This window comes from Staurois parvus, unplaced genomic scaffold (genome assembly GCF_062004578.1).
Source record: "Staurois parvus isolate SC_StPar_1 unplaced genomic scaffold, SC_StPar_1.0 ptg000005l, whole genome shotgun sequence".
In the NCBI taxonomy this organism is placed as follows: domain Eukaryota; kingdom Metazoa; phylum Chordata; class Amphibia; order Anura; family Ranidae; genus Staurois; species Staurois parvus.
The window spans coordinates 5,406,243-5,434,053 of NW_028317801.1; the positions used below are offsets into that span (position 1 = coordinate 5,406,243).

General features: G+C 41.0%; 1 protein-coding gene across 1 annotated transcript in view; it reads right to left on the reverse strand.

Moving 5' to 3' along the window:
• Window positions 1-27,811, reverse strand: part of LMBR1 (limb development membrane protein 1) — a 184,573-nt gene that overhangs the window by 20,525 nt on the left and 136,237 nt on the right. The window contains exons 10-14 of the mRNA XM_089693439.1: window positions 14,181-14,261; window positions 13,549-13,625; window positions 13,386-13,463; window positions 7,891-7,964; window positions 1,624-1,714 (exon numbers count right to left, since the gene is read on the reverse strand). Coding sequence (XP_089549565.1) covers window positions 1,624-1,714; window positions 7,891-7,964; window positions 13,386-13,463; window positions 13,549-13,625; window positions 14,181-14,261 — 401 coding nt within the window. The remainder of the gene's footprint in view (window positions 1-1,623; window positions 1,715-7,890; window positions 7,965-13,385; window positions 13,464-13,548; window positions 13,626-14,180; window positions 14,262-27,811) is intronic.

Consider the following 27,811-nt stretch of genomic DNA (forward strand, 5'->3'; position numbering starts at 1 on the left):
GCTCCACCCACTTTTTAAAAATTACAAAATGCCATTGGCAACATGTATTTAAAAGGCAACCATCTATATCTATAGCAGCAGCTAGACCTTGGACCCAAGACACCCGTGCAGATATAAAAGGAATTCAAGAATAAATTATTATTACAATAGTTAAAATAGAACTATAAGCAAAACTATTTTTTTTTCATTTTGGATAGAACAAGGGAGGGTTATAACTCGTCAGGTTTTTTTCACCATGTGTCCTATTTTGGAGATTTCTCTTCACTTCCTGTCCCATAGCCAAACAGGAAGTGACAGGAAATCCCTGCAAATTAAAGGAACTCCTTGGGGACCTCCAGGTCACCAGAACTAGTGTCCCCGTTGGAAGATTTCCCCTCTATTACTTTTCTGGGGATAACTCAAAATTCGTGATTTTCTTTTACTTTCAAGAACGGTACAAAAAGGCAAATGGCGAGGGTGGATCTCGGTGAATCTCCCTAACAGGCGCAGAGCGCGCAATAAAAACTGACAAGGGTTAAAATACCTCTTCTCTCTGTCCAAAAAAAAAAAAAGTTTTTGCCTTTATTTAAACTTTAATTTGTTTCTGTATATTTTATTATCTTTAAAATAAAGTAGAAGAAAAAAAAAGTTTTTAAAGTTTCTGATATAGTGTAACAGGATTAGTACACCTGCCGTGTTTCTATTGCGGTCTGTGCCCGTTAGGGAGATTCACCCTCTCTATTTGTGCGGTTTATCATTTTCATCGAAAGTGAAAGTAAAAGAAAATCCCAAATTTTTGGTTAACACCAGACCAGTAAGAGAGGGCAAATATTCCAATAGGGACACTAGTTCTGGTGACACCCTAGGATTCCCTCACTTTCTCTTTTGGCTATGGGACAGGAAGCGGAGGGAAATACCCCCAATGGGACACAAGCAAAAAAATAGCAAATGACAAAAGCTTATAACATTGTTACTGTATCCAAATGAAAAAATATTTTGCCTTTAGTTCTACTGTAAAGCTAAAATGAAGTGTCACACCTTTTTATCTGTTTATCATCCCTCTTGCTTGCACTCCCGCATTAGTGCTCTGTGCTGGCATAGCTGAGTAACAGCCACACCCAGAGGTGTCCCTAGGGTTGGCGTCACCCGGTGCGGTAATACTTGGTGACACCCCCTCCGACGATCCCCGCAGAATGGATCGGATCTGCGGATTGAGCATAATGGATCGGACGGATCCATCCTGCAGGGATTGTCGGCTTGCTTTACAACTTACCTTTTTGTGGAGCGGGTCCGGTGTCACCCCGTGCGGACCACACACCCCGCACCTGCCTTGGGACACCACTGGCCCCACCCCTCATCACATGCACATCTCACACAACTGTACTGCAGGGAAAGAGAGGGGGGGTGTCATACAAGTTCAGTTACCATTCCTGATTATGGAGTACACTGGATATACTTAGTCATATCTACATATCCCAGTCACATTTAGAGTCACTGCAGAACTGGTGTAACAGGAATGTAAGTGGTAAGACTATAAACAACAAATATGCAGTCAGACAATAAACGAACATAGTCTTTCAGTAACTTCAATAGGGCTTTAGGAAGACATGAAGCTTATCTATGATGGGTGCCATAGGTAAGTACCTTTGTCATTGTTGTGTCATCCTTCCTTGGGGTGAAACTTCCAAAAAAGCGCAGGCTATAGAAGCCGACAACAGAGGAAACCATCAGATAGCTGTAAAGATTGAGGTAAGGGAATGTTGTATAGGAAGAGACTGCCAAGAGAAACATTGTACACTGTGCAGTCAGAGTATGACACCTCAAGTGTAAAAGGAAAAAAAAAAAAAAAACAGAGAACGAGGCACAGGCCTCCTGCATCATCTTTGACACCACTTTATTTATACAATCCAATAAAATAATCATCCAAGTTAAAATAATAGGTATGTATATGACATCCTCAGACAAGACCTTCTCGCATCTCCATCCCTGAATTGATCAAAGGAAGTGCTCCCTAAGGAACATGCAGATGGTAAACCAACTCTGACGCATTTTGAGGGCCAAGTCCTCTTTCTTAGAGCTGACTGGTTGCACAAATATTTACCCTTAAATAGTCCAGACTCAATGAGGGGTAATCAATCACCACTCCCCCATCCACCCTCAAAGAAATTAACTATTATTGCCATGACCACCAAAAGAGGTGGTGTGGGGGGGGAGATTAATTTTCACGGCCATAACCACCACCAATGCAGTGGAGGATGGGGGTTAACTTTCACTGCCATGACCACTAGTGCACAGGGTATGCAGGGTTAACATTCACTGCCATGACTACCAGTGTAGGGGTTTATGGGGTGAGGGTTATTAGTACAGAGTCCAGTGCTGGGGTTTATTATTGCTCCCACTGACAACAATATTGAGGGTTGTAGCTGTCTCCACTGACACCATGCTGGAAGATATTAATATGTCCACTGACACAAATGTTGGGAGTTATTATTGCACTAACCGATACCAGCGATGGAGGGTTATTACTGCATCCACTGACATCAATGATTGTGTCCACTGACACCAATGAAGAGTTTATTTATTGTGATCACTGACACCAGTGCTGGAGGGTATTATTACTGCCACTTACACCAATGCTGGGGTTATTGTACTCCATTTTCTTCAGTGTGAACTGTGATATGCTGCATAAAATGCAGCAGGACCAACATTTTTGGATGATAGGGTGCATTTTGAATGGGAATGCCCCTTAATACATGAAAATATGCTGCTGCGGTATGGCCCTCTGGAGTGTCAGGGGCCACACTTGGGGTCTTAATAATTTTCAAGTTGACCTCCACTGGCATAGGGCATCACCACAGTGCCCTGCACATACACTGTAATAATGTAGAAAACAACACTGAAATCGTCACATCAGTGCTGCTCTCTGGATTGAGGCCCACCCACCATTGAAGATGATCTGATAAGGACTACGTCATTGGCTTGAGCACTGAACAGTTTTACATAAATTTCTGGCTTCTAGTATCTCTCAGTATCTCAGTACCCCTCGCTCATAAGACATCGTCGGGAGAATTCCCAATGCCATTCAAATTCAGCAGCCGTTACAATGCCAAATGATGATGTCCTACACATCTGCTGGATTCCTCACAACTCAAAATGAACAAATAACATAGGAATCCAGCTCCAAGACGGTCGCAACTTCTTCACAATCTTAACCACTTCCCACCCGCCATGTACTGCGAACGGGCGGTAGCTGCAGGCAAAGTGACGTACCCGTAGGTCACTTTTCTCTTCCGGGTTTAGACCACGCATGCACGCACCCCCCCCACTGACCTCCACTGTCATTCGTTGTAGGAGGTGTATGTCAGGTCTTGGACAGTGATTTTGGCCAGGACTCTGCTGATCTCCTACAGCGAATGAAGATGCAGAGCTCTGCCTGTATTTGTAAATACAGGCACAAGATCTAACTGGTTCTTCTCTCCCTGGAACCATTTTGTTCCAGAGAGAGAAGAAGGACATCACACGTGAGTAAAAGCCGCACACTGCACCCACACGTTAGATAGAGACATTTTAGCCCCTTGATTGCCACATTTAACCCTTTGATTGCCCCTGCCACCGCCATTAGTACAGTGTCCGTGTACAGTATTGTTCAGTGATCACTGTATTAGTGCCACTAGTGAAATCAGAGAGCGTCAGATAGTGTCAGGGTCAGTTAGCGTCCCTCCCACCTAGGGTCAGCTAGCGTTAGATTGCCCGCACATTATTGCACTCACGCTATAGGTCACTGATCATCATCATTACTAGTATAGTGTTTGTACGGATCAATATATTGATCATGAACAAAACTATACCAGTGCCCCCTTCGTATTCGTGTCCCCAAAAACGCAGTGTTAGCAGGATCATCCTCGTTCGCTGTCAGCACTAGCGTTTAGTCCCAACGCTCCCCCCCACCCCTAACAAGAAGTGCAGTGTCAGTATAAATTTCTGATCACGGTCACCTGTAATATATTGCACACAAAACCGCAATGTTCACAGAATTAGGCCTGATCTCTGTTAGCACTTGCTGGTAAATGTTTTTGTAGCAGTTCAAGCAGTCCCTAACAGCCAGGTGCTCTTTTTCTTGTGAGTCACACTAGGTACCTGTAAATTTAGAGGCCAAAATGTCCAAAGAAAGGTACACTAGTGAGGCCTACAGGATTCTGAGCATGTCAGGTGAGAGCGAAGGGGAAGACTCCCTGACACAATCAGCCTCAGAACACGAACCTGTAGACAGCAACGGCACCCTGACATATAGCTCAGACGATGAAGAGGTCCCTGTTAAGATCAGGCGTACCCGACCCCATGAAGCTGAAGTCTCATATGCAGCAGGGTGCCAGTACTAGGTGTGCACTACCTTTTGGTGAACTGGCGAGCACCAGCGACCTAGTATATCCTGGTCTTTTTTATACCAGTACTGCAGTATCACTTGGTGACGTGGCGAGTTCCACAAGTGCAGTACAAGCTGGTGTGGTGGCGAGTAAGTAGTGTCCCGCAGCCACCAAGAAATCGCACACAGGCCCGTAGAGCCCCTAATGTCCTTCCGGACATGCTTGCAAATCCTGATTGGCAGCCCACAGATTCTGCAGCACCCGTATTTCCCTCATTCACTGCCCAACCCGGAATTCAGGTGGAAAGAGCAAATTTAACTACTCCCCTTGATTTTATGGAACTGTTTTTCACAGAAGATTTGTACAATTTGATTGTAGGCCAAAGTAATTTATATGCTCAACAATATGTCGCCACAAACCCAAATTCAAACCTTGCCAGACCATTCGCATGGAAACCAATTACGGTTTCCGAATGTAAAACTTTTTTGGGCCTAACCCTCAACAAGGGCATTACAAAAAAGAATGAGTTGCAGTCCTATTGGTTCACAGACCCGATTTCATCATATGCCCGTATTCTCTGCAGCCATGACCAAACATAGATATGAGATGATAATGCGCTTCATACCAGGGGTGGACTGACCATTTGAGCACTGCCCGAGGGCCCGGGGTCAGTAGGGGACCCCATGAGATGCCCCTGGTACCTTTCATTGGCTTTTTCATAGGCTTTTTTGGGTGTGGGCGAGGACACGGGGGCCTCATAATCCCCTATTGCCTGGGGGCCCCATGAGTTGTCAGTCCGCTTCATACATTTCAGTGATAACACACTCTGTCATCCTCGGGGTGACCCTGAACATGACAGGCTCTAAATAATTTGGCCTCTCAAACCACCTTACTGAGAAATTTGCAGGTGTGTATACGCCCCAGCAAAACATCTGCGTGGATGAGTCCCTCATTCACTTTACTGGCCGCCTTGCATTCAAACAGTACATCCCCAGCAAGCGTGCCAGATATGGGGTCAAATTGTATAAGATCTGTGAGAGGGCCACAGGCTATACATACAAATTTAGGGTTTATGGAGGGAAGAGACAGCGAATTAGAGCCCCCCAACTGCCCAGACTACATGGGGAGCAGTACAAGATAATTTGGGACTTGGTGTCGTCTTTGTTCCGTAAGGGGTACCACTTATACATGGACAATTTGCATACAAGCATGCCACTATTTAGACATTTGTACAATCTTGGAATTGGCTCATGTAACACTGTGTGACCTAATCACCAGAGCTTCCCCCAACGGCTTGTAAATACCCGACTTAGAAAGGGGGAGAAGGCCTGATTAAGGAATGATGAATTGCTCACAGTGAAGTGGAAGAACAAACGGGATGTTTTCGTCCTGTCTTCCATTCACGCAGACGTGACGGTCCAAATTAACACGGTATTTGGCGTTGTTGAGAAACCCCTCTGTGTCCATGACTATAACCTTAACATGGGGAGGGAGGACTTCAATGACCAAATGATGAATCCGTACCTAGTTTCCCGGAAAGCTAGATACTGGTACAAAAAGGTGTCTATTTCAATTGGCTCTATATAATGCTTTTGTAATTTACAAAGCAACTGGAAGAAGTGGTTCCTTCCTAAAATTCCAGGAAGAGATCATCACGGCCCTTTTGTATCCAGAAGGTGCTGTGGCCCAATCCTCAAATCCATATGCAGTTAGCCGGCTGCATGAGAGGCATTTTCCAGATGTCCTCTCTGGTACCTAAACACAAAAGTCACCCCAAAGAAGATGTCATGTCTGTAGCAGACACTGAATAAGACACGACACCCACTTTTTTTTGTCCCTCCTGTCCTGGCCAACCTGGTCTTTGCCTCAAGGACCGCTTCCGTCGCTACCATACCCTAGTGGAGTATTCGTATAGGGTACAGAATTGCACAGTTCAGGGCATATATTTACACAGGGTCTCAAAAGATGTTAGGTAGTCAGGAAACTGGCTATTGCATTTTGAGAGACCCTACGATCTTAAAAAAGAAAAAAAAAAATGTAAAGAAAGACAAAAAAAATAAAAAGTTCAAGTCCGAAAAAAATAAAACATTTTAAAAACCAAAAAGTTTTTTTTTTGTTGTTGTTACTGTTCTACTGTTAACCATTGTTGTTTTCTTTGCAGGAATGTCATTCAGCTGCAGCACAGACCTGTTTATTCTGACAGCAACAGGAACTTGCTCTCAGAATATACAAGTCAGTGTGGGCAGTGCTTTTGGATGAGATTTTTCATCCGCAGTTAAAAACAAAAAAAAGAGCATATAGCCAAAGCATGGGGGCCTGGGGTGGCCAGTGGATGGATGGCCCCTATACTTTGGCATATGTTATAACATATTTTGGCACATTTCATGTGTGCCCACCGTTAGAAGTGGGTGGATGCAGGGAGGTATATTCTAATGGTGGGCATGCCACACAATTTCTGGCAGAGATGTCTCCTCTTTTTTTCCATTCAGCCCAAAGGCTGCATTAAAAAAAAAAAAAAAAAAAAGGAGGAACATAGCATATACACCCAACAAGGACCCGCAACGTGTTGGTATATCTTTGGACTTTGAGTGGTTATACCAGGATCATCCTGGTATCTTTTTTCAGCCGGTGGTCGGCTTTCATGTAAAAGCAATCCTAGTGGCCAATTAGCTGCAGGATTGCTTTTACAAGGATCGGGGGAAGATACCACCCCCCACCCCGCTGCCTTCCACAGCCTTCTCGGGCAGTTCCGTGCCATCGGGGGGAACCTGAGAATGCAGCCGGTGCTTCTGCCAGATGACCATAGAGCTGATTGGAGACCGGAATGTTGCCAATAATCTCTATAGTCTAAGAAATCAGAAGCTACGAGCAGTTCATCACTTCAGTTTCTCAGGATATAAACAGCGCCATTTGTAAATTGGGAAAGCATCTGATCACACCTATCTTGGTGAGATTAGATATTGTAAGGGCAGAGGAGATATCTAGAGTCTGATAGACCCCAAATTTCTAAAAAAAAAAAAAAAAAAAAAAAAAAAGAATATATGACAATGCCCATTGAAGTTATAGGGGATATTTGCATTCTCTGTGATAGCATTAAAAGTGATCAAAAGAAAATAAAAAATGAAAGGGACAGTGTAAAAATAATTAAAAAAAAAAAAAAAAAAAAAAAAAAGAATAAAAGCGTGAAAAAGCATGTTTATATTGTGCAAAATAAAAAGTGCACAGGTGATCAAATACCACCAAAAGAAAGCCATTTGTGTGAAAAAAAGGACATATATTTTGTTTGTGTACAGCATTGCATGACCGCACAATTACCGGTTGAAATAGTGCAGCGCTGTATAGCAAAGAGGCCTGGTCAGGAAGGGGGTAAATACTCAGGAGTGCAAGTGGTTAAAGAAAGTGGCCCAGGAGCAAACTATAAACTTTGCTGAACTTAATGTAATGTAATGTATGAATGTAATTTTTTTTCTCAACTTGCATGGCAATGAAAATATTTGGCTTTACACATTTTTAATTTTCCTACTTCGTGTCATCATGTAAAGGATACAATATTAAAATAATTTCTAACACAGCTCCAGCAAATCCAAAAGTGAACAGTGATGCATTTCCAATGCCCGGACCCTAAAGGAACAAATACAACAGTTATAATGATGTTTTAAAAACTAAAACACTGATTTGAAAATTAATATTAAAATGAAATGATCCATTTGTCAACCCTTATATCAGCGTATGTTGTGTTTCTACACCATTAATCCATGTAAAAGTGGAATTCCACCTTGTTTGCATGTAATCATCTGTGAACAATGGACTTTTTAGGAGAAACAGAAAAACAAAATTGAAAAGGAACCCAGCGCTCCCTCCTGCTGGCAAAAAATAAGAATACAAAATATTATATGTATATTTCATATCCCCTTAAATTAAAAATATTTTTAAAGTGTATAAAAATAAATACTTTTTATACTGTACATAGTTACTTATTACCTGTTTGTTTTGTGTTCTTCTATCAACTGCGTTAACATTAAATACTTAAAAGGTGACAAGAGGACAGAGGGTGATCATATGATGTAATATTGCTAAAGCCAGATGTAAATTTGAGTACATTCATTTGTGACCATGTGATAACATAATATTGGGTACTCACAAAAAGGCTGGGATTGCCTAAATCACAAAACTTAAAGCTAAATGCTAGATAATTACAGTGTTTAATCCAGTAAAATAAAAGCTAAAATGTGGATTTCACAAGAACTCAACTGACCATACACTAGTAGAATTTCAAACATTTGTAAGGAAATTCATCAGTATCTTTGATATCTTGACAAACGGTCATTCACAATTACGTCAAAATTTTGTTTGCTTTTAAGTCCAAAGTCCATTTTTATGTTGAGGAACGTTACTGTTAAATTGTTTAACAATTTTTAGATGCAGCTTTTCACAGATTGCCCATCTTAACTTCTGAGACACTCTGACTCTCTAAAATGCTCTTTTTATATCCAATAACATTACTGACCTGTTGCCAATTAAAGTACAACTAAAGAAAAAACTTGTTTGTTTTGAATAGAGTGGAGACAGATTAGAACACCTGTCAGTCTTTATTGCTGTCTGTGCCCCCCATTAGGGAAATTCATCCTCTCTACTTTTCCTGTTTACCATTATCATTGAAAGTGAAAATAAATGAAAACCCCAAAATCTGGGTTGTCCCCAGAAAAGTAATAGAGGGGAAATCCTCCACTGGGGACACTAGTTCTGGTGATCTGGGGGTCTCAAGGAATTCCCTTTATTTGCATGGATTTCCTGTCACTTTCTGTTTGGCTACAGGAAGGAAATGAATGGAAATATTTGAACTAACCTAATTAGTTGCAAAATGTTCTTCCAGCTCTTCCTTGTTAGTACCACTTGCTTTGTCAGCTTTTCATTGCCGTCCCAACTTTGAGACGTATTGCTGCCATCAATTTCAAAATTACCTTGTTTTTTTTACCTAAAATGGTACATTTTCTGGATTTAAACATTTTAAATGTTTTCTAATTTATATTCTGAACAACATGTGGGATTATGAGATTAGCAAATCATTGTATTCTGATTTTATGTAGATTTTACACAAGGCCCCAACATTTTTGGAATTGGGTTATATTCTTTAAGAAGGCCGAAGAGGGAGGGTGGACAAGCAGTGGGGAGTTTTTTTTTTACCTTAACCTTCCTAACAGTAATCCCGAGAGTGACTCGGGGTTAATTTACAGTACAAAAAGCGGTAAAGTCAAGCTACACTCAGGATTACTCTATAGTGCTTCTCCTGTGATACCCTGATCCTTACCTTGTCCTGCGATCCCCTCCCACTGTGTCCTCCTGCCAATGCCGGCATCCATCTTCCGGGTTCCGTTCCCTGCGAGCGTTGGTACGCAGGGGGGCGGAACCGGTGGGAGATCCAAAAAAGTAAAAATGTGACACACAATAAATTGTAACCTGTCAACATTACATTACTGTATCAAACCCTTTCACCTAAATTTTGTCCCTAGTGCTTTGTCCTGTGCCCTGCATGCACTTTTACCGTTCTTTCTGCCTGGAAACTTGAGAATGTCCATGGCATCCAAAAAGCATCCCTTTAGGTCAAAAGTGGTTTTAGACTAGCTAGAAAACAGCAATAGTGAATTAGAATCACTTGCAGAATTGAGCGATAATGATTTGTGGGGAAATTCATCATCAGACACTGAAAACTATTCTGTGACTGAGCTCAGTGATGTGCGAACTTGGCGCTCTATTTCAAATTTCAGTGTTTTTGGTTTGATTACATTATCGTATTAAATGTATTATTTTTTATAATTATTTATTATAATTTATGATTTCGCGTTTCAAACTTTATCATACCCGGGATGTTTACTAGACTCTAGTTTGGACAGATTTCAGTGAGTTATTCCTAAGAAATACAGACCTACAATATAAAACAACAAATTTCCATGCAAAACAATGTACCGCTTTGACATTCAAAAATATTGATTAGTTAGACCGCCAGGAAGGTTAACGCAGAAAATGCATTAAAGTAAAAAAAAAAAAAAAAAAAAAAGAAGAAGTTTGGACTTTAGAACTACTTTAAGGACTGTATGCAAAGTATATTTTTCACTGGTCCTTAAACTTGGAGCTACTCTTGTTTAAGAAAGCGCAAGCCAAGGAACTGTAGTTTTTATTTTGTTTCTGGTGTTCATCTTTCTCAAAGGACTTGCAATTTCATTTTTATAGGACTATGTCATTTTAAAAGCTTCTGAAAGGGTTAATATTTACATAGCACAAAAGTTAGGACATGCTTAAATAAAAAAAAAATAAAAAAAAAACTGAAAACAGTACATCCAGTCAGGCCAGACACATTATTATGCTGTAAGAATTGCTTAATGATTCTTGTTTAGCATAAATCAATTCCTACACACGATGAGATCAGAGCACTGGCATCCATCCAGGTTCTCTGGCTCACAGACATCTACCACAGCCATTGTACAGGTATCATCATCAAAAAAATCTAGGACAGGTTCTAAAGGGGAATGTACCACTCATGCCAAAAAATGTAAAGGCAGACAACAGCTTGTTTCATTAAACTGCTCGTTACACCTGTGCAGGCTTTGAAAATGCAAAACCAGTCAGGCTTTGTTTTTATTCAGCTAAAAAAGGATTGTTTTACAAACAAAACTTAATTCCATCCATTATCTAAGCATTTAGTTAAACCGGTTGTTTTCCCACTTAAAAATTCAAACACATCTAAAAAAGGCACATTGATAGATGTGCAGGTCCATGAATGTAGTCTGGTGGGTTTCTACACATCATAGAGTGTAGCCAAAAGGTTTTTAAAGAAATTTCCTATCATTTCCTGCTATGTGACTAGAACAGACAGTGAAGAGAAATCTCCTTCCAGACAGCCAAAGGAAAAAAAAAAAATCAAATATCATCAGGACCAAAACATAAATATACAGAAATACAATGACTGTGAATACAGCGTGTAGTTACCATAGCCATCTCAGACTGCATGTGTAAGCACATTTACAGTCAGGTCCATAAATATTGGGACATTGACACAATTCTAACATTTTTGGCTCTATACACCACCACAATAGATTTGAAATGAAACAAACAAGATGTGCTTTAACTGCAGACTGTCAGCTTTAATTTGAGGGTATTTACATTCAAATCAGGTGAACGGTGTAGGAATTACAACAGTTTGAATATGTGCCTCCCACTTGTTAAGGGACCAAAAGTAATGGGACAGAATAATAAATCATAAATCAAACTTTCACTTTTTAATACTTGGTTGCAAATCCTTTGCAGTCAATTACAGCCTGAAGTCTGGAACGCATAGACATCACCAGATGCTGGGTTTCATCCCTGGTGATGCTCTGCCAGGCCTCTAGTGCAACTGTCTTCAGTTCCTGCTTGTTCTTGGGGCATTTTCCCTTCAGTTTTGTCTTCAGCAAGTGAAATGCATGCTCAATCGGATTCAGGTCAGGTGATTGACTTGGCCTTTGCATAACATTCCACTTCTTTCCCTTAAAAAACTCTTTGGTTGCTTTTGCAGTATGCTTTGGGTCATTGTTCATCTGCACTGTGAAGTGGTGTCCAATGAGTTCTGAAGCATTTGGCTGAATATGAGCAGATAATATTGCCTGAAACACTTCAGAATTCATCCGGCTGCTTTTGTCAGCAGTCACATCATCAATAAATACAAGAGAAGCAGTTCCATTGGCAGCCATACATGCCCACGCCATGACACTACCACCACCATGCTTCACTGATGAGGTGGTATGCTTAGGATCATGAGCAGTTCCTTTCCTTCTCCATACTCTTCTCTTCCCATCACTCTGGTACAAGTTGATCTTGGTCTCATCTGTCCATAGGATGTTGTTCCAGAACTGTGAAGGCTTTTTTAGATGTCGTTTGGCAAACTCTAATCTGGCCTTCCTGTTTTTGAGGCTCGCCAATGGTTTACGTCTTGTGGTGAATCCTCTGTATTCACTCTGGTGACGTCTTCTCTTGACACACATACACCTACCTCCTGGAGAGTGTTCTTGATCTGGCCAACTGTTGTGAAGGGTGTTTTCTTCACCAGGGAAAGAATTCTTCGGTCATCCACCACAGTTGTTTTCCGTGGTCTTCTGGGTCTTTTGGTGTTGCCGAGCTCACCGGTGCGTTCCTTCTTTTTAAAAATGTTCCAAACAGTTGTTTTGGCCACGCCTAATGTTTTTGCTATCTCTCTGATGGGTTGGTTTTGTTTTTTCAGCCTAATGATGGCTTGCTTCACTGATAGTGACAGCTCTTTGGATCCCATCTTGAGAGTTGACAGCAACAGATTCCAAATGCAAATAGCACACTTGAAATTAACTCTGGACCTTTTATCTGCTCATTGTAATTGGGATAATGAGGGAAGAACACACACCTGGCCATGGAACAGCTGAGAAGCCAATCGTCCCATTACTTTTGGTCCCTTAACAAGTGGGAGGTACATATGCAAACTGTTGTAATTCCTACACCGTTCACCTGATTTGGATGTAAATACCCTCAAAGTAAAGCTGACAGTCTGCAGTTAAAGCACATCTTGTTCGTTTCATTTCAAATCCATTGTGGTGGTGTATAGAGCCAAAAATGTTAGAATTGTGTCGATGTCCCAATATTTATGGACCTGACTGTATATCATAAAAGCACATAAAGCATAATGTACCTATTGTATAACATCCATACACAAATTGCCACTAGCACTTCATAGAAGGCATTTTCAGGTCAGCGCTTCCTTTTTTCTTTTTCTGGAATCCATGAAACCTGGTGACATTCTATTATGCAAAGAAAGTCTTATGTGGTCCTGGGCTCTGCAAATTACCCCTCCCGAATGGGTGGGGGGGGGAGGTACCTGCTATGCATTACAAGTGGTAGTTTTCCAAGTATATTATGACTAGAGGTTTGCTTTAAAAATGTGTGGATACATATCAATCTACCTGCAGGCAGGGGCTCATACTGTACTTGTCAATAAAACCAAGTCTATTCTATACATCAGTAGAAAATCACACTACACTGTACCTTTGAACCTTTTGGCATTGCTGTTTCATCCACCAGTAATCGCAGAATGTTGCAGGAGACCAGAATCACGGAAAATGACTGAAACAATACAGGACAAAACTGTCAAGGGGGAATTCTTTAAAAAACAAACGTTAAATGCAAAAAAGGAAGCACAAAACCTTACTGTTGCAATGAGGAGAAGTATCATTACAGCTGGGTAGACCAGGTTTCTCTCCCAGGCAGAGGCTTTCTTGCGTCTTTCTTTTAAAAACAAAAAAAGGAAAGGAAAGCATGAAAACTACACAATTGTTTAAGAGACTTAAAGAAAAAAATCCACTCTGTTAAACCATCCAGGTTAAAAAATAGATAGTTCATAGTTCTACAACCCTCTTTCTATTGTAGTGGGTTTCACTGGAAGCTAAAGCTGCAGTTCCAGATGTAACCTGCATCACTACCTCCTGCTAAAATCTGGTGTACTTGTATGTCCATAAATGACAATGTTTCTCTATTGAAACCACGGTATTTAGAAGGTCAGAATCCATCCAGTGAACAGAAGCAGTACAGAGATCCCACTAACACTTGAGGTAGGTATTCATACTGCAGCTGTTTGCCATAATTAAGGTCTGACATACTCGTTCAGTTAGGTTCATGTTAAGCAGTACAGTAGCTCTTTTATTATTTTAATTTGCTCTTATCATTTATGGATGCCAGAGAGAAAGATACAAGCCCTGACTAATGGCATGCTAGGGTTGTGCTTACACATCAACCAGAGAGCTATCGGTTGGCTGTATATTGCCAAAGTGCCCATATACCCACCAAGTTTTGACTTCACGGTCTTGGCATTCATGAGATCATTCTCAATCTTCTTTGTGTTGTTCTCTACAACAGAAGCTCCTCCTGTTAAAACAGATATGCATGTGTAAATACACGACACGCTACAAGAAAAAGGGTAAGGTACGCGTGCTTACTAAATTAATTGCATACTTACCAAGCTATCATTAAATTTTAAGCTGAGCATACACAGATCGAAATCAGCCAGTTCAGCGGAGGCTAGCTAAATTTCAATCTGTGTGGCCCTCTCTGTTCGACTGAATTCTGTTGAACAGACACCCTGGAAAACTTTTGTTGATCAGTGGCTGGAGCTGCTGATCATTCTGTTCTGAAATCAGAGTCTTGCTGTCAGAATACAATGTCCCTGTGGAGGGCGGGGGAATTCCTCCATTAACCTTGCTTGTGTGGATGGATGAATCTGGTAGTTTTTTTATGTTGCCAATTAACTGTCCATGCCCAGCTTTAGAGTGGACCTTTCATACTTCTCTATATTTCAAAGCTGTTAAATGCTTACCAGTCATAGGCTCAGAAAAATCTATATAGAAAACTTTACACTCTACAGAGATCAACCAATGCCCATCAGCTGCATATACAGTATATCTGGGGTGCCTAACTAAAAGTTATTTTCTAGAGTTTGGTCCAACAGCTTAAAGCCTCATTCACATCGGTACAGAGGCCTGCAGTGTGTAAATGTAGCATTTGTTTATACGTCTGGAGCTGCCTGCAGACAGCCTATGTCCATTAATGCAGACACACACAGACACAGCTGCACATTTGAGTAAGACAGGCATGCAAGAGGTGGATGCACAGTCACAAATGCACACCGTCTGCTTTCTCATTGTGAGGCAGGCCTAAACCAGGGAAATTAGTGTTTTTTCCCGAAACAGTTCTGTGCAGCACAGTGCATCTGCAAGACAAATGGCACTCATACATACAATGTTGCACTCATTTTACCATTATGTTTTGCAGAGTCATACCGTTCTCTTTTGGGAACAAATTGCGGTTTTTCTTTTCTTATCCTGTTATCTAAATAAGACAGTCTTCCTTGTGCATTTCCTTAGCCTAACCTTGCATGCAATGATTTCTCTGCCTGAACAAGAGAAAATCAAAAAGACAAATTGCAAAACAGTGTGAATGGAAGAATTTCCACTGCTGACTATTGTATTCAGACAGACGGTCTCAACAGCTGTGGCTGCCTGAATACCCAAACATTGACTGCATCTACTAGGATGCAGTTACTGTTCAGCTGATAATTTTCTACCCGTACTGATTCTTAAATTGCGTTTTGAGGCAGATGCCTACAGGGCCACCCACTCAGCTGGAATTAGCCAAAATTCAGGACGCATATGGCCAACTTCAGGCAAGAATGAGTGTTTGCATCATTCACACCACACAGCATGCAAAACTGTGCATATGTGCACTGGAGTTAACACATGCTACAATGTAGTGCTTGCATGCTGCATTTTAGAGCTGGCTATTTTTTAAACCCACTGTGTAATTCTTTGTGTAGCAGTCCACTGTGAGCAAAGAATTGTGAGTTGCAAAAAAAAAAAAAAAAAAAAAGTGCAGCAGGTTTACATTTTTCAGCAGTGCAGACCAATGCAATGCTTTGGTGTGTATTGGGCACATAAACAGCAATTGTATTTGCTGTGCCCTTGTGTTAAGCCTACAGAATACATTAATGGAAGTGTGAGTTTATGTCTGGCTGTCTGTGCAGTGCCTGCCAGTACAGCTAACAGAATGGTAAAACAGTGTCGGCTGCAGTGGCACTGCAAAGGCTGTAATGGTAAAGCATGTTTGGCTAAAGTTTGAAAAACACTGAACACAAGTGTCTTATCTTGTATCTATTTTTCAGATTTTTTTTTTTTCCCAAGGAAGTCAAATCTCATTAGTGTCCAAATTGGCACAGGTGTACCAGAGTTGTTCCATGTCTCAAAGAAGTGCCTACTGCTCTGTGTCATAATAGTCTAGCCAACAGATCAAGATGGTAGACAAGACTTGTATGGGCTAGTTCTATAGAGTGAAGGATTCTCTACGCAAACCACAAAGCAGCTCATTTAAGGTCAATTTAACTGTATTATTCTGTTTTTCTTCCAGTCCCAACACTGGGTTTTAGTACCTCAAAGGAAATTGTAAGAGTATCTATTTGCATTCCCTGCAGGTGATTGGCATCTCTATACCAATTAGTTTGAAATTACACTGTTACTAGCATGCAATAAAAACAGCACCTTTCATCTTTGTTAAGTTTGCAAAGATACCGTCTAACCCAATAACTTTGATCAAATACAGATTTTTGATCCTGCCCCACCCGTCTCTGTGGATTTTGGAAAACTAATAGCTGTGGGCATTTTTTTTTTAATTTAATATAAAAGGCCGTGCTTTATTCTTTTCATTGAAAACCTGATGCTGTATGTGAAATTTAAGATGTTGGAAGGCTCCCCTCTCCAATCTTATTTTTTTGGGGGAGTTGTATTGACAAATCAAAATGCTCGATTGTACTAGTGACCTGAACGCCAACTTCTGGATGCAGGGCAAGATGGCACATAATTATACATTTTGCTACACAACTCTTCTGAAACTTCCTATGTATAATTTGAGTGTAATTAGATATTAAGGAATGCGCCGAGGTTAATCAAAAGGCAAAGTGTCAGGGATTTGTTTGTGTACGAGATAAGCACCAACATTCCTGATGTTTTACAGCACTAAGTTGGAATCATTTTCAGGACAAGTTAAAAGAAGGACTCAAGCTTATACTACATTTGCTAATACAATAAATGCTCAGGCTACCACATTTTAATATACAACCAAATGTAAAATTTTGGGTACCAGCCAAATTTAAACCTCTTTTGATTTTCTATGTGAAATAAATTAACACTAGCACTGCCACATATTGCTCTCAACATTTAAAGTGGTTGTAAATCTTTACATATACAAAGTGAAGTGACTGGCCTCAAGTTATACATAGAGATGAAAAATTCTTCTACATAAGTTGTACCTGTTTATCTGCAGTATTATCTTCTTTACATCTATTCAAAGTCCTGAATTTTAAAGCTTGTGTGAGAGTTCAGAAAAAAAAAGGGGGCAGAGAGCTGAAGATACACACTGCAGAGCTCAGTAAGGAGAGCTCTGACAGCTGATTGGAGGGAAAGGACACACCCCCTCCACACACCACACAGGAATGGAGTGGAGGCTGTCAATCTACTGAAGATCCTTCCCTTTCACCATTTTCTCTTGGTGTCAAGAAAACATGTCAGTGGTGTCAGAAGTGACTCATGCCAATAGCAGAGGAATAAAGCAGCAGACAGAAATGACTTTAATTGAGACAAGTACACACTATAGAGGAATATGCTTTGCTCATATTTCATGCCTGAGGTTTACAACTACTTTAACACATAATTCCTATATACCTTCTCTGTCTGTATGTGCTCTGTCTGAAATCATCAGGACTTCGTAACACTTGCAGAAATCACAGCCTCCAAATGCTTCCTGTAGCCATTTTAACATTCTTTCTGTCCTCAGATGATTCTAGATCATAAAAACTCAAAGGCTATTTTGTATGAACAGTATCTGAGATCAAATCAAAGATTTTCAAAAATGCTCATGTTGAGGAACCAGGAAGCATTCCAATGCCTTCGTCTTTTGTTTCCTGAAGTAGTTATTGGATGAATGGGAGTTTTTTAATTTTGGTCTTGTTCAGGTATCCATCCTATTTAAATCTTCAGTTTTCAAACAGAAACATAATTGGATGATAAACTTACGAGTATCTTTAATAATAATACTGCTAAATTTGAGGTTACATGGGAACCATGGATTAGGTATATTTCTATTATCTAATGGACTTATGGCTGGCCCTCTTCTCTTTCCTTCCTCCTTTCTTTCTTCTCTTTTGTTTTTTATTCCGTTGTATTCTTTACTCTCTTCTTTGACTCCTCTGTTCAATTTTTTTTAGTATCCTTATTTTGTCAGATGACTATCTGAAACTGCCCAGGTTTACGGACCGATGAAATATGTGCTACCCTACTGGGGCTGTGTCCTCTTGTTTACAACATCATTGGTTGATGTATTCTTATGTGCCTATATACTCTATGAATCTGTTTGTTTGCCTCAACTCACCATGTAGTTGGGCTATGTTTCCTTTTTTCTTTATATACTTTCTACAGTTTATCAATAAAAATATTAAAATATAAATCTTCAGTTTCTTCTCTAACATTGGCAATAAACCACCAGGATGTTAGATAACTGTCAACATTCCTGCACTGTGCACCAGTAGAATTTGACTCCAATTGATCAAAAACCCCAAAGCATTAGGTCTTTAACACAGCTGTTGGTGGTGTGGATATTAGGCTGCTAATGCCTAAGGCAGCAACACAGGAAGGTCTGGCAGTGATAGGCAACTAGCTGAATTGAGGATAGACCGACACATGGTCGGACAGGTAAATGGTCAAGGCAAGTGCCAGACAGAATCAGGGTCCAAAATACAGTCCAGGGTCAAATTCCAAAAAGCAATTCAAATGCAGTATTGTCATGGATGGTAAAGACTATGTAAACCTGCTGATCAAGCACAAGCTTAATAAAACAGAACTAACCAGCTGTGAGAGACACTCTGCTGCACAGTAGAGATCTCACTGCAATGCTGGAGAGTGTCCAGTAGATATTGGTGAAGAGCAGGATCCAGCAACTCTGGAATTCACATAATCTTCACATGAAGATGGTAAAACAGCCATTTCTGTGAGCTTGATGCATTTGTGAATAGAATTCCAATACTGCACAAAATCAATTGGTACATTTAAGCACATATTTCCTGCCCCACACTTAACAGTCCTTTCCAGCTACTGTATATATTTGGTGACTGAAGTCAAAGTTCAAGACCACAGTTGCTGATTTCCAAATAAATCTGTCTTAGCGAAGTGTTGTGTTGCATACTACCTTCAAAATGGTAAATTTTGTGAGCACATTGCAGGTATGGCTGAAAAGGATTAGTGCTGGATGAGGTCTAAGGTGACGTAGCAACTTGGCAACCTCCTCCCATACCTTCGATTGGCTATACTGATGACTGCAATAGCCACAGAAAGCCTACTGCATACCTGACAAGTCTACAATCACTTCTATCTGTGACAAGTCATCAGTCTGCTCACTCCACTTAACAGCACGTTTCTTGCCAGCGCATTTGCATGCAACTCCTAGTCCTGCTTCTCCTTACCTAAACTAGTTCAATATGTTAAAAATTAATTTAGGGAGCTCGTTCATTTTTAATTGATTGCCAATGCAGAAAAAAGTGGACATACGCCATTTCTTTTGCGATGCAGCACACCCCACAATGTACAACATGTGGGTCATGGTGCTTTGCAGTGCAGGTACATTTTTTACTACATTGGCATCATGCAAAATAAAGGTTACATTACTGCAATGTAAAATAGTGCTGCATTTATTTGTGTCTTATATGTATGTTTGGAGTCAAGGTTTAAGTTAGATCTAAATCCTAAGTGAGGACTTTCTTATTAAGTAAATCTCTAAAATGACACAAATTGCTAAAAGCACAGTGTATCACTAGCAGCTGACTTTTTTAAATATAACATTTAGTTTAAATGTGTTGCATACACCATATGCTGTCTCAATTGTATATTCTGTTAAGAGTTCACCGCACTCCACTTAAATCTAATAATATTGGATTGTTATAGAACCCGATATATGCCACAGATGTAGCAGAGATCTTGGGGACCTGATACACATGCTGTGGAGTTGCCCAAAGTTGCACAGATATTGGGAGACAGTTGTGGTCACTATTAATCAGGCCTTTCAAACAAATGTTGCTGTAGACCCCAAACAATGTGTATTAAGCATGCTTGATGAGGTTGTGGGATTCATTTATTGAGAAGGACGATTCAAGGGCCTTATTTAACCGGTTTCCAACTGCGCTATACAGTGCCACCCATCAGTGTCACCCACCTGTGCCCATCAGTACCACACACCGGTGCCCTGCAGTGCCACCCACCCATGTCCATCAGTGTCTCCCACCTGTGCCACCCATCAGTGCATCATCATCATTGCTGCCTATCCGTGCCACCTCATCAGAGCCCATCAGTGCTGCTTCGTCAACACACATCAGTGATGGAGAAAAATTACCGGTTTGCAAAATTTTATAATAGAAACAAAAGAAACTTTTTTTTTTCAAATTTTTTGCTTTTTGTTTATAGCATAAAAAATAAAATAAAACACCCAGTGGCAAGTAAATATCACCAAAAGGAAGCTCTATTTGTGTGAAAAAAAAATGATAAAAATTGCATATGGGTACAAGGTTGCTTGACCGCGAAATTGTCAAAGTGCAACAGCGCTGAAAGCTGAAAATTGGCCAGGGCAGGAAGGGGGTATAAGTGCCCAGTAGGCAAGTGGTAAGGCACGTAAGTTTATTTTATTGCAGTGGAAAAACACGCCACCACCTTCTATACCAAAGTAAATTGATCATATGGGCATTATGCTACGCTATGAACGAGTTCTATATCAACAAAGGAGTTTCCCAGCAACATAAGAGAAGGTTGGGACAGTTTGTTGAGCTTCCCAGACCTGGAACCAGTTGATGTGATGATATCCTAACTTCAACTTCAGTATGTTAATGGCTGACCACAAAAGTATGCTTAGATCAGTATTTCTCAACCTTATTTCAGTCATGGCACCCTTTAAAATTCTGCACAACTTTGAGGCACCCCATTCTAAAATTTAAAAACTAAACGTTTTACATAATGCAGCAACATCCACAAATGCAGGGCACCCAAGGTTAAAGGTGATTTATTCTTACAAAGCACACTGGTACTGACTAGGATTCCAATGTTTTTCTCCCTTAGTTTCTATCCCTCGCTAAGCTAATGTGACCCAAGTGCTGACGAAGATGGGTGGGGGAAGGGCAAAAAAGGATGCTGTGCAGGTGTCCAATGTCCTTCTTATCAACCAATGGTTTCTGGGATGCTGGCAGCTAGAAGGTTGTAATGGTGCACAATGAAAACCTGTGGCTTTGTGTAACTAAAAAGCAGGCTTCATCCACCCTCTGGCTTTACATACAATTTTTGGGAATTATTTAGGCATTTTGCCAAGGCACCCTGGTTGAAAAAGGCTGGCTTAGATATTCCAATTTGTGTGTATTACTGTGGAATGCTGGCAGACTAAGGACATGAGACTATTTGCAAATGTTTTTTACTGACTTGATTGTTACCTTGTCTCAGATGCAATGAGGTGATGCATGTGGAGATATGTAAGCTCTGCAACAGTTTGAATTGTTCAATAAACTTTATTTCTGATTTGAAAAAAAACAAAAAAAACAATGGTTTTAGCTTTTTTTTTCATCAATTTTTTTATCTCAATGCTGCTGCTCTCCTCTAGCCTTTTTCAGCCACTTTCTGTTTACATGTACTCACTTTAGGAATATCTGCACATCATTGCTTTGGATCAACTTTTTGATACTGAGAACAGTGGGCTCTGCCTGTACAATGTGTATCGGCATGGTAGTCTGGCAGTGTGTGACAGGATCAGAGTGCGCAGGATCACAGCTCAAGCACTAAGCTTAAAGTCCCTGAACAAGGACCTTCATGGTAAGATCACCACTTGTTTTTAAAGGCATATTCCACTTTTTGTAAAAAGTAAAATTGCACCCATATTGGAAAAAAAAAGAAATAGAATGCATTAATATTTGCATTGATGCCTTGCAAACTGCGATCAGTGCAACACAAGTTGTCTAGTCCCATGTCCATACAGAGGTGCAGGCTTACCGTTATGGGTCTAGAGGAAGTAATCAATGGACTACTACCTCCAGGTGTAGGAAAAAATTACCCTGGGTCTAGGTGCTGCAAACTGAAATCTGTCTGCCAGTTGTCCATACCTGAGATGTAAACAGCAGACAGGGCTCAATTGTGTAGTTCTGCCCAGGACAGAATCTATTCCACTTCTCTTGTTGTGGCAAGGTTTCCTCCCTGATAGAATTGATGTAAGCTACAGGTTAAAGTCTGGATCAGATGACCTTCCAGTTAGAGTGTCCAGAATTGCAAGGAAAACCAAATCTCCTTAACCACTTGACCTCCGGAAGATTTACCCCCCTTCATGATCAGGCCATTGTTCGCTTTTTTGACACTGTTACTTTAATTGACAATTGCGCGGTCATGCAAAGCTGTACACAAATGAAACTTGTACAATTTTTTTCCCCCACAAATAGAGCTTTCTGTGGTAGTATTTGATCAATACTTTTTTTATGCTATAAAAAAGGGCAATTTCACACCACATGCAGTTCAGTGCTTTTTTTTTTTTTTTCTTCAAACACGCATTTATAGTAGGTCACATGGTTTCCAATGGCATAGTTCACACCAGTGCCATCAGTTCCCAAAAAAAAAAAAAAATGCTGCATTTTTTTTAACACTGAACTTACAGGAATGCATTAAAATGTATCAAAAATGCACCGGAACACACCTAAACATACCAAAAAAGCACTGGAACGCACATGTCCTTTAAGTTTAAGAAAGAGAGGGGAAGAAATTAACCAGAACATGTCGAAAACCCACACAGAGCAACACATTTGTAACGCATCACATCCGGACTGCATCTCTATGGTGTGAACAGGCCCTAAACAAAAAAAAAAAAAAAAAGACCACAACATTTTTATAAAAATATTTTTAACTTTCTGCTATAAAGCATATCCCATAAAAAATGTATATGTATTCTGCTATATATTTTTGGTTAAAAAAAAATCCCAATAAGCGTATATTGACTGGTTTATGGAAAAGTTATAGCGTATACAAAGTATGGGATATATACTGGAAATTTTATTTATGTTTTTAAACTAGTAATCATGGCAATCAGAGGCTTATAGAGGGACTGCGATATTCTGGCGGGCATTCTGACACTGTGGGAACCAGCGACACCAACGCCTCTTTCATACTAAAATTCCAATCACAATGCCCTTGCGATCTGCTGCAGGAGTCAAAGTTAACGACACTTTGAACGCAGGTCGTAAACGCACTGCGTTTGCCCACACTGGCCCACATCAAACAGTATGGCACAGTACCATGTTATGCAGTTGGCGTGCATTTACAAAAAGTAGTGCATGCACCATTTTTAGCGCAGTGCAATTTCAGCCCATTCAAAAGAATGAAATTGCACTGCATAGACCCGCACATGAACGCACAGCACATTCCTGTGTGATTCAGATCAGGGCATAGTGTGAACCTGACCTATTACAGGGATCAGGGCTAAAAATATGCACTGTCAATGTACTAATGACACTTATTGCCCTAGATGTTTAACCCCTTCTCAGCAAACACCACTCAAGTCGGTTTCCTGATTCTACCTCCATTAATACACCTCCAGGTGCTGGCCTTGCCCGTCACAGATTCCACAGCGCAAAGAAGGTTCTGGATGGTCACACATCCAGTTAAAATCATCTTTATTTTTATTTATTTTTGGAAAATTCATATTTATAAATGCACAGAAAAATACAAAGAGATAAGAACATCAAACAGCTTGTATAACAAAGGTTACATCTCAAGTGAAAAGATAACCAAGGGATCATTAAAACTAATATTGTCAGTCTTGACATAAGCAAGTGGAAAGCAAGTGTTATAAAAGGCATGTCTGAGAGAAAAGGGAGGCTTTTTGAGAAGGCACAACGAGTGGCATAGTAGGGATGTAGAACCCTTGGACGCAATCGCTGATAACGTTAAACTATCATGCTATCTAATGTCTACTGGCCAAAGATGTGTGCATTAAGGAGTTTTTTTATTTTTGAAATAGGTGAGAAAGAACAGAAAACAGAAGAGCGTGCAGAGGGAAATGTGGGGAAGAGAAATAAAGGGAGAAAGAGGTGAGAGAGAAAAAAAAGAGAAAAGGGGTGGGGGGGGGGGTAGAGATGATAGAGGCAAGGGAAGACAGCAGTAGAGGTTCGATATGGCATGAAAGTAGGCCAAACCGCCAGGGCAGTAGCAGCAGAACAGGGATTTAGACGTAATGGGAATACTCGTCACAGAAACGAAACTGATCCCAGTAGAACCAACTAGTCCGGCATTCCTCTGATTTTCCATGAAGAACAGAGGTCATATGCTCCATGCTTTCTATGTCGTTCAACCTGGCAAACCATTGGGATATGGTTGAAGGGGTCTGCTGTTTCCACATAGCTGGAATACAGGCTCTTTCCGCATTTAATAGATGTTAAGTAGGGATTTGTAGTATTTTTTTCTTTGAGAGAGGGGTCAGCTTTAGGAAAATTGCTGCTGGGTCATCTGACAGGAAAAGGTCTGTGAATTTATGTATAAATTGCAGGACTTGCTGCCAATATGGGCGTATTACAGGGCATTCCCAAAAGATGTGGAGACGTGTAACCAAGTGAGCTCCACATCTCCAGCACTAATAGGTTTCCTGTGGGAACAATCTGGCCAGAACCGATGGGGTCCTGTACAACTTAGTCACTATTTCATAGGTTGTTACTTGATAATGCACAATGAAGATTTGTGTGCGAAGAAGAGGATCCGATCCTTTTGATGATCAGAGAAAGTGGTCTGTAGATCTGTTTCCCACTTTGTCAGGAACGGAAGGCCCGACAGTGCATGTAACGTCAGTAGGTGTTGGTAAGTGATTATTTATGGATCGGTTCTTCTCCCAGACAAAGCCCCTCAAACGTGGTAAGTGATCTTTGAAAAAGGTGCAGTTTGGGGTGGGTGCTCAAAAAATGTGAGAATTTATAGGCTTGCCAGTTGTTTAAGATTTTGGGTCCTAATCGAGCAAATATAGCGTTACCCGTCGCCTAACCTGTGGGTCGAAGAAAAAAGGATGCGTGTAGGAGTTTTTGATGAGCGTGTTGGAAAAATGTGGAGTCTGCCAGGCCAGGGGCGAAGGACGGGTGTCCTATGATCAGTATCATCGGAGACAGAAAGCTTTGTAAAGAAGAAAGTTTGTACAGTCTTCCCAACTTTGTCAACGTGGCATGGATCAGCGGGTGAGGAGATATATATGCGGTATGTTGATTGTCTGCCAGGGTATCCCCCTTAAGGGTGCTCCGCTGTGTAGTATAAAGCTGGGTCTGAGAATCCCATGCCCCCCCTTAATTTGGGCCGCAGTAAGAGCAATCTGCTAAGGCATGATGGTTTCCCGTGCTACACAAAATTGACAAAAGTTTACCGTAATGAACTGTATATATGTCTGCAGAATCTTAATCGGCAGGGCCTGTAGGAGGAATAGCAGTCTGGGCATTGCGTTCATCTTGAGTACATTACATCATCCAAACCATAAGGCCAAATGGCTCCATCTGGTTAGGTCTTGTAAAGAAGAAAAAAATGGTTGGAAATTAAGTTTGAAGGTGGAGTTCAGGTTTGCAGGTATTTTCGTTCCTAGGTATTGGATATAGTTAAAATTTGTCCATAAACTAGAAAGAACAGAGTCAGAGAGTGAGATATTGAGGGCTTCCGATTTGTGGAGGTTCATCTTAAAGTTAGATAGGGAGCCATAACGCCTAAGTTCTTGTAGAAAGGAAGGAAAGGAAGTAAGCGGTTCCGAGATATAGAAGAGAAGGTCATCCGCGTAAGCCGCAACTTTGTTGGAGGAAGGGTTCTAAAGTAAGAACAAAGAGGAGAGGTGAAAGCAGGCAACCCTGTCTGGTGCCATTAGAGATGTAAACGGATCGGAATTAAAGCCATTGACTTGCACTGTTGTTGAAGGGGATGTATACAGAGCTGCTATCCATAATATCGGGGCAGGCATGCTGAGATGTTTAAGAGTCTCAATAAGGAAAGTCCAATTGACTCTTGTCAAAACCTTTTCAGCATCGGTTGACAGCAGTAAAGGGGTGTTTTGCAGTTTGGCCGGTGCTATGATGTTCACTGTTCTGATGGTACTGTCCCGTGCTTCTCTGGATTGAATAAAACCCATCTATCATTCTTCAATGCCTTATATCACTAGATCATTAAGTCTTGTTGCAAGAATTTTGGTAAACAATTCAACGTCGTAGTTCAGCAGAGACATACAGCGGTAACTGGCACAAAGGAGGGGATTCTTTGTCTGGATTCGGGATCACAGAGATATTGGCCCATAGGAGGTTGGGAAAAGACCCTGGCCTTCCGTAATAGCATTAAAAAAGTGTTCAGAAAATTAGGTGAGTTGAGGGAGGAAAGCTTTGTAATATGCAATGACAAAGCCAGCAGGGCCAGGGGCTTTACCTGGCTGGGTGGTCGATACGGCTGCTGTCAGCTCATCAGCCGAGATCGGTTGTGTCAGGGATTCTCATTCATCTCGTGTAAGCACAGGGAGATTGGCTTCTCTTAAATAATTAGCGATGTCCGCAAGCTGGGTCGCCTACTGGGAGGCGGAGGTGGTGAGTCTTAGATTGTAAAGGGCCGAGTAGAATGTGCGAAAAGCCTTTGCTAGCTCCAGAGTGGAATGGATTTTTGTTCCCGATGGAGAATTTAGAGCAGAGACAAATGATCATGTATTCTGGGCCTTCAAAGCTCTAGCCAGCACGCGACCACGTTTGTCCCCATATTCGTCATAATAACAGCATGTCCTCAAAAGGATATGTTTAGCCCCGTAAAGTGAGTGTTCCCTGATCGACTCTCAAACTTTCGTGAGCTCCACTTCCGTGGCTGGGTCAGGTTTAGTTTTGTGCATACCTTCCAGAGTATGTAGTCTAGTAAGCAAGGTGGTTACAGATTGTAGTCTGCGTTGTTTGGCCGCATGTCCATGTTTAATGAGGATACCTCAGATGTAACACTTATGTGCCAGCCACACAGAAAGGAGGTTGGCAACTGATCCGGAATTCGTGGAAAAATAAACATCTAATTCGTACAGAATGTCGGCTACTACATCAGGGTCTTTTAGCAATGATTCAAGGGGAGACAGCGGCATCTCTGGATGTCTTTGGTGGGGAGCAAGTTCTAGGGACATTGGAGCGTAATCAGAGAGCACAATATGATCTATATCAGTTTTAGAGGAATGTTGTATGAGAAAGAAGTTGATCCTAGAATAAGAACCATGAGAGGGAGAAAAATACGTGTAATCCCATTCTTGAGGGTGGAAGATCCTCCAGATATCGACTAATTGTCGTGAGTGAAGGAGATCATTGAGATGTAGTTGCAGTCACTTAGGAAGGGCAGCAGATCCAGCTGAAGAGTCCTATTGAGGGTCAATGGTCAGATTGAAATCCCCTCCAAGTATAAGGGTGCCATCTAAGAAGGAATCGAGAGTAGAAAGAAACAATTTGAGTCGGCAATTGGTTAGTATTCGGTAGGTATACATTTGCCAGAGTGAATGGTTGAGTATAAATTTTCCCTTTCGATAGGAGGAATCTGCCCTCTGGATCATGGTACTCATCCAGGAATTGCCAGGGGATAGATTTAGCAATCAGTATACTCGTCCCTTTGCATTTGGAAGACGGTGAGGGGCTGTGATACACCGTGGGGAAGTTTTTGTTAGTAAGTCTCTGGATTTTATCAACACTGAAATGGGTCTCTTGTAGGAAGACTACCTGAGCCCTCAGTCCCCAGAGTTCAATGAATTAGCTAGTTCGTTTCTCTGGGGAAGTTAATCCCTTGATGTTCCATGAAACAAATGTCACAGCCATAGACTACGGAGCTTGAATAAACTTGTAACACAAC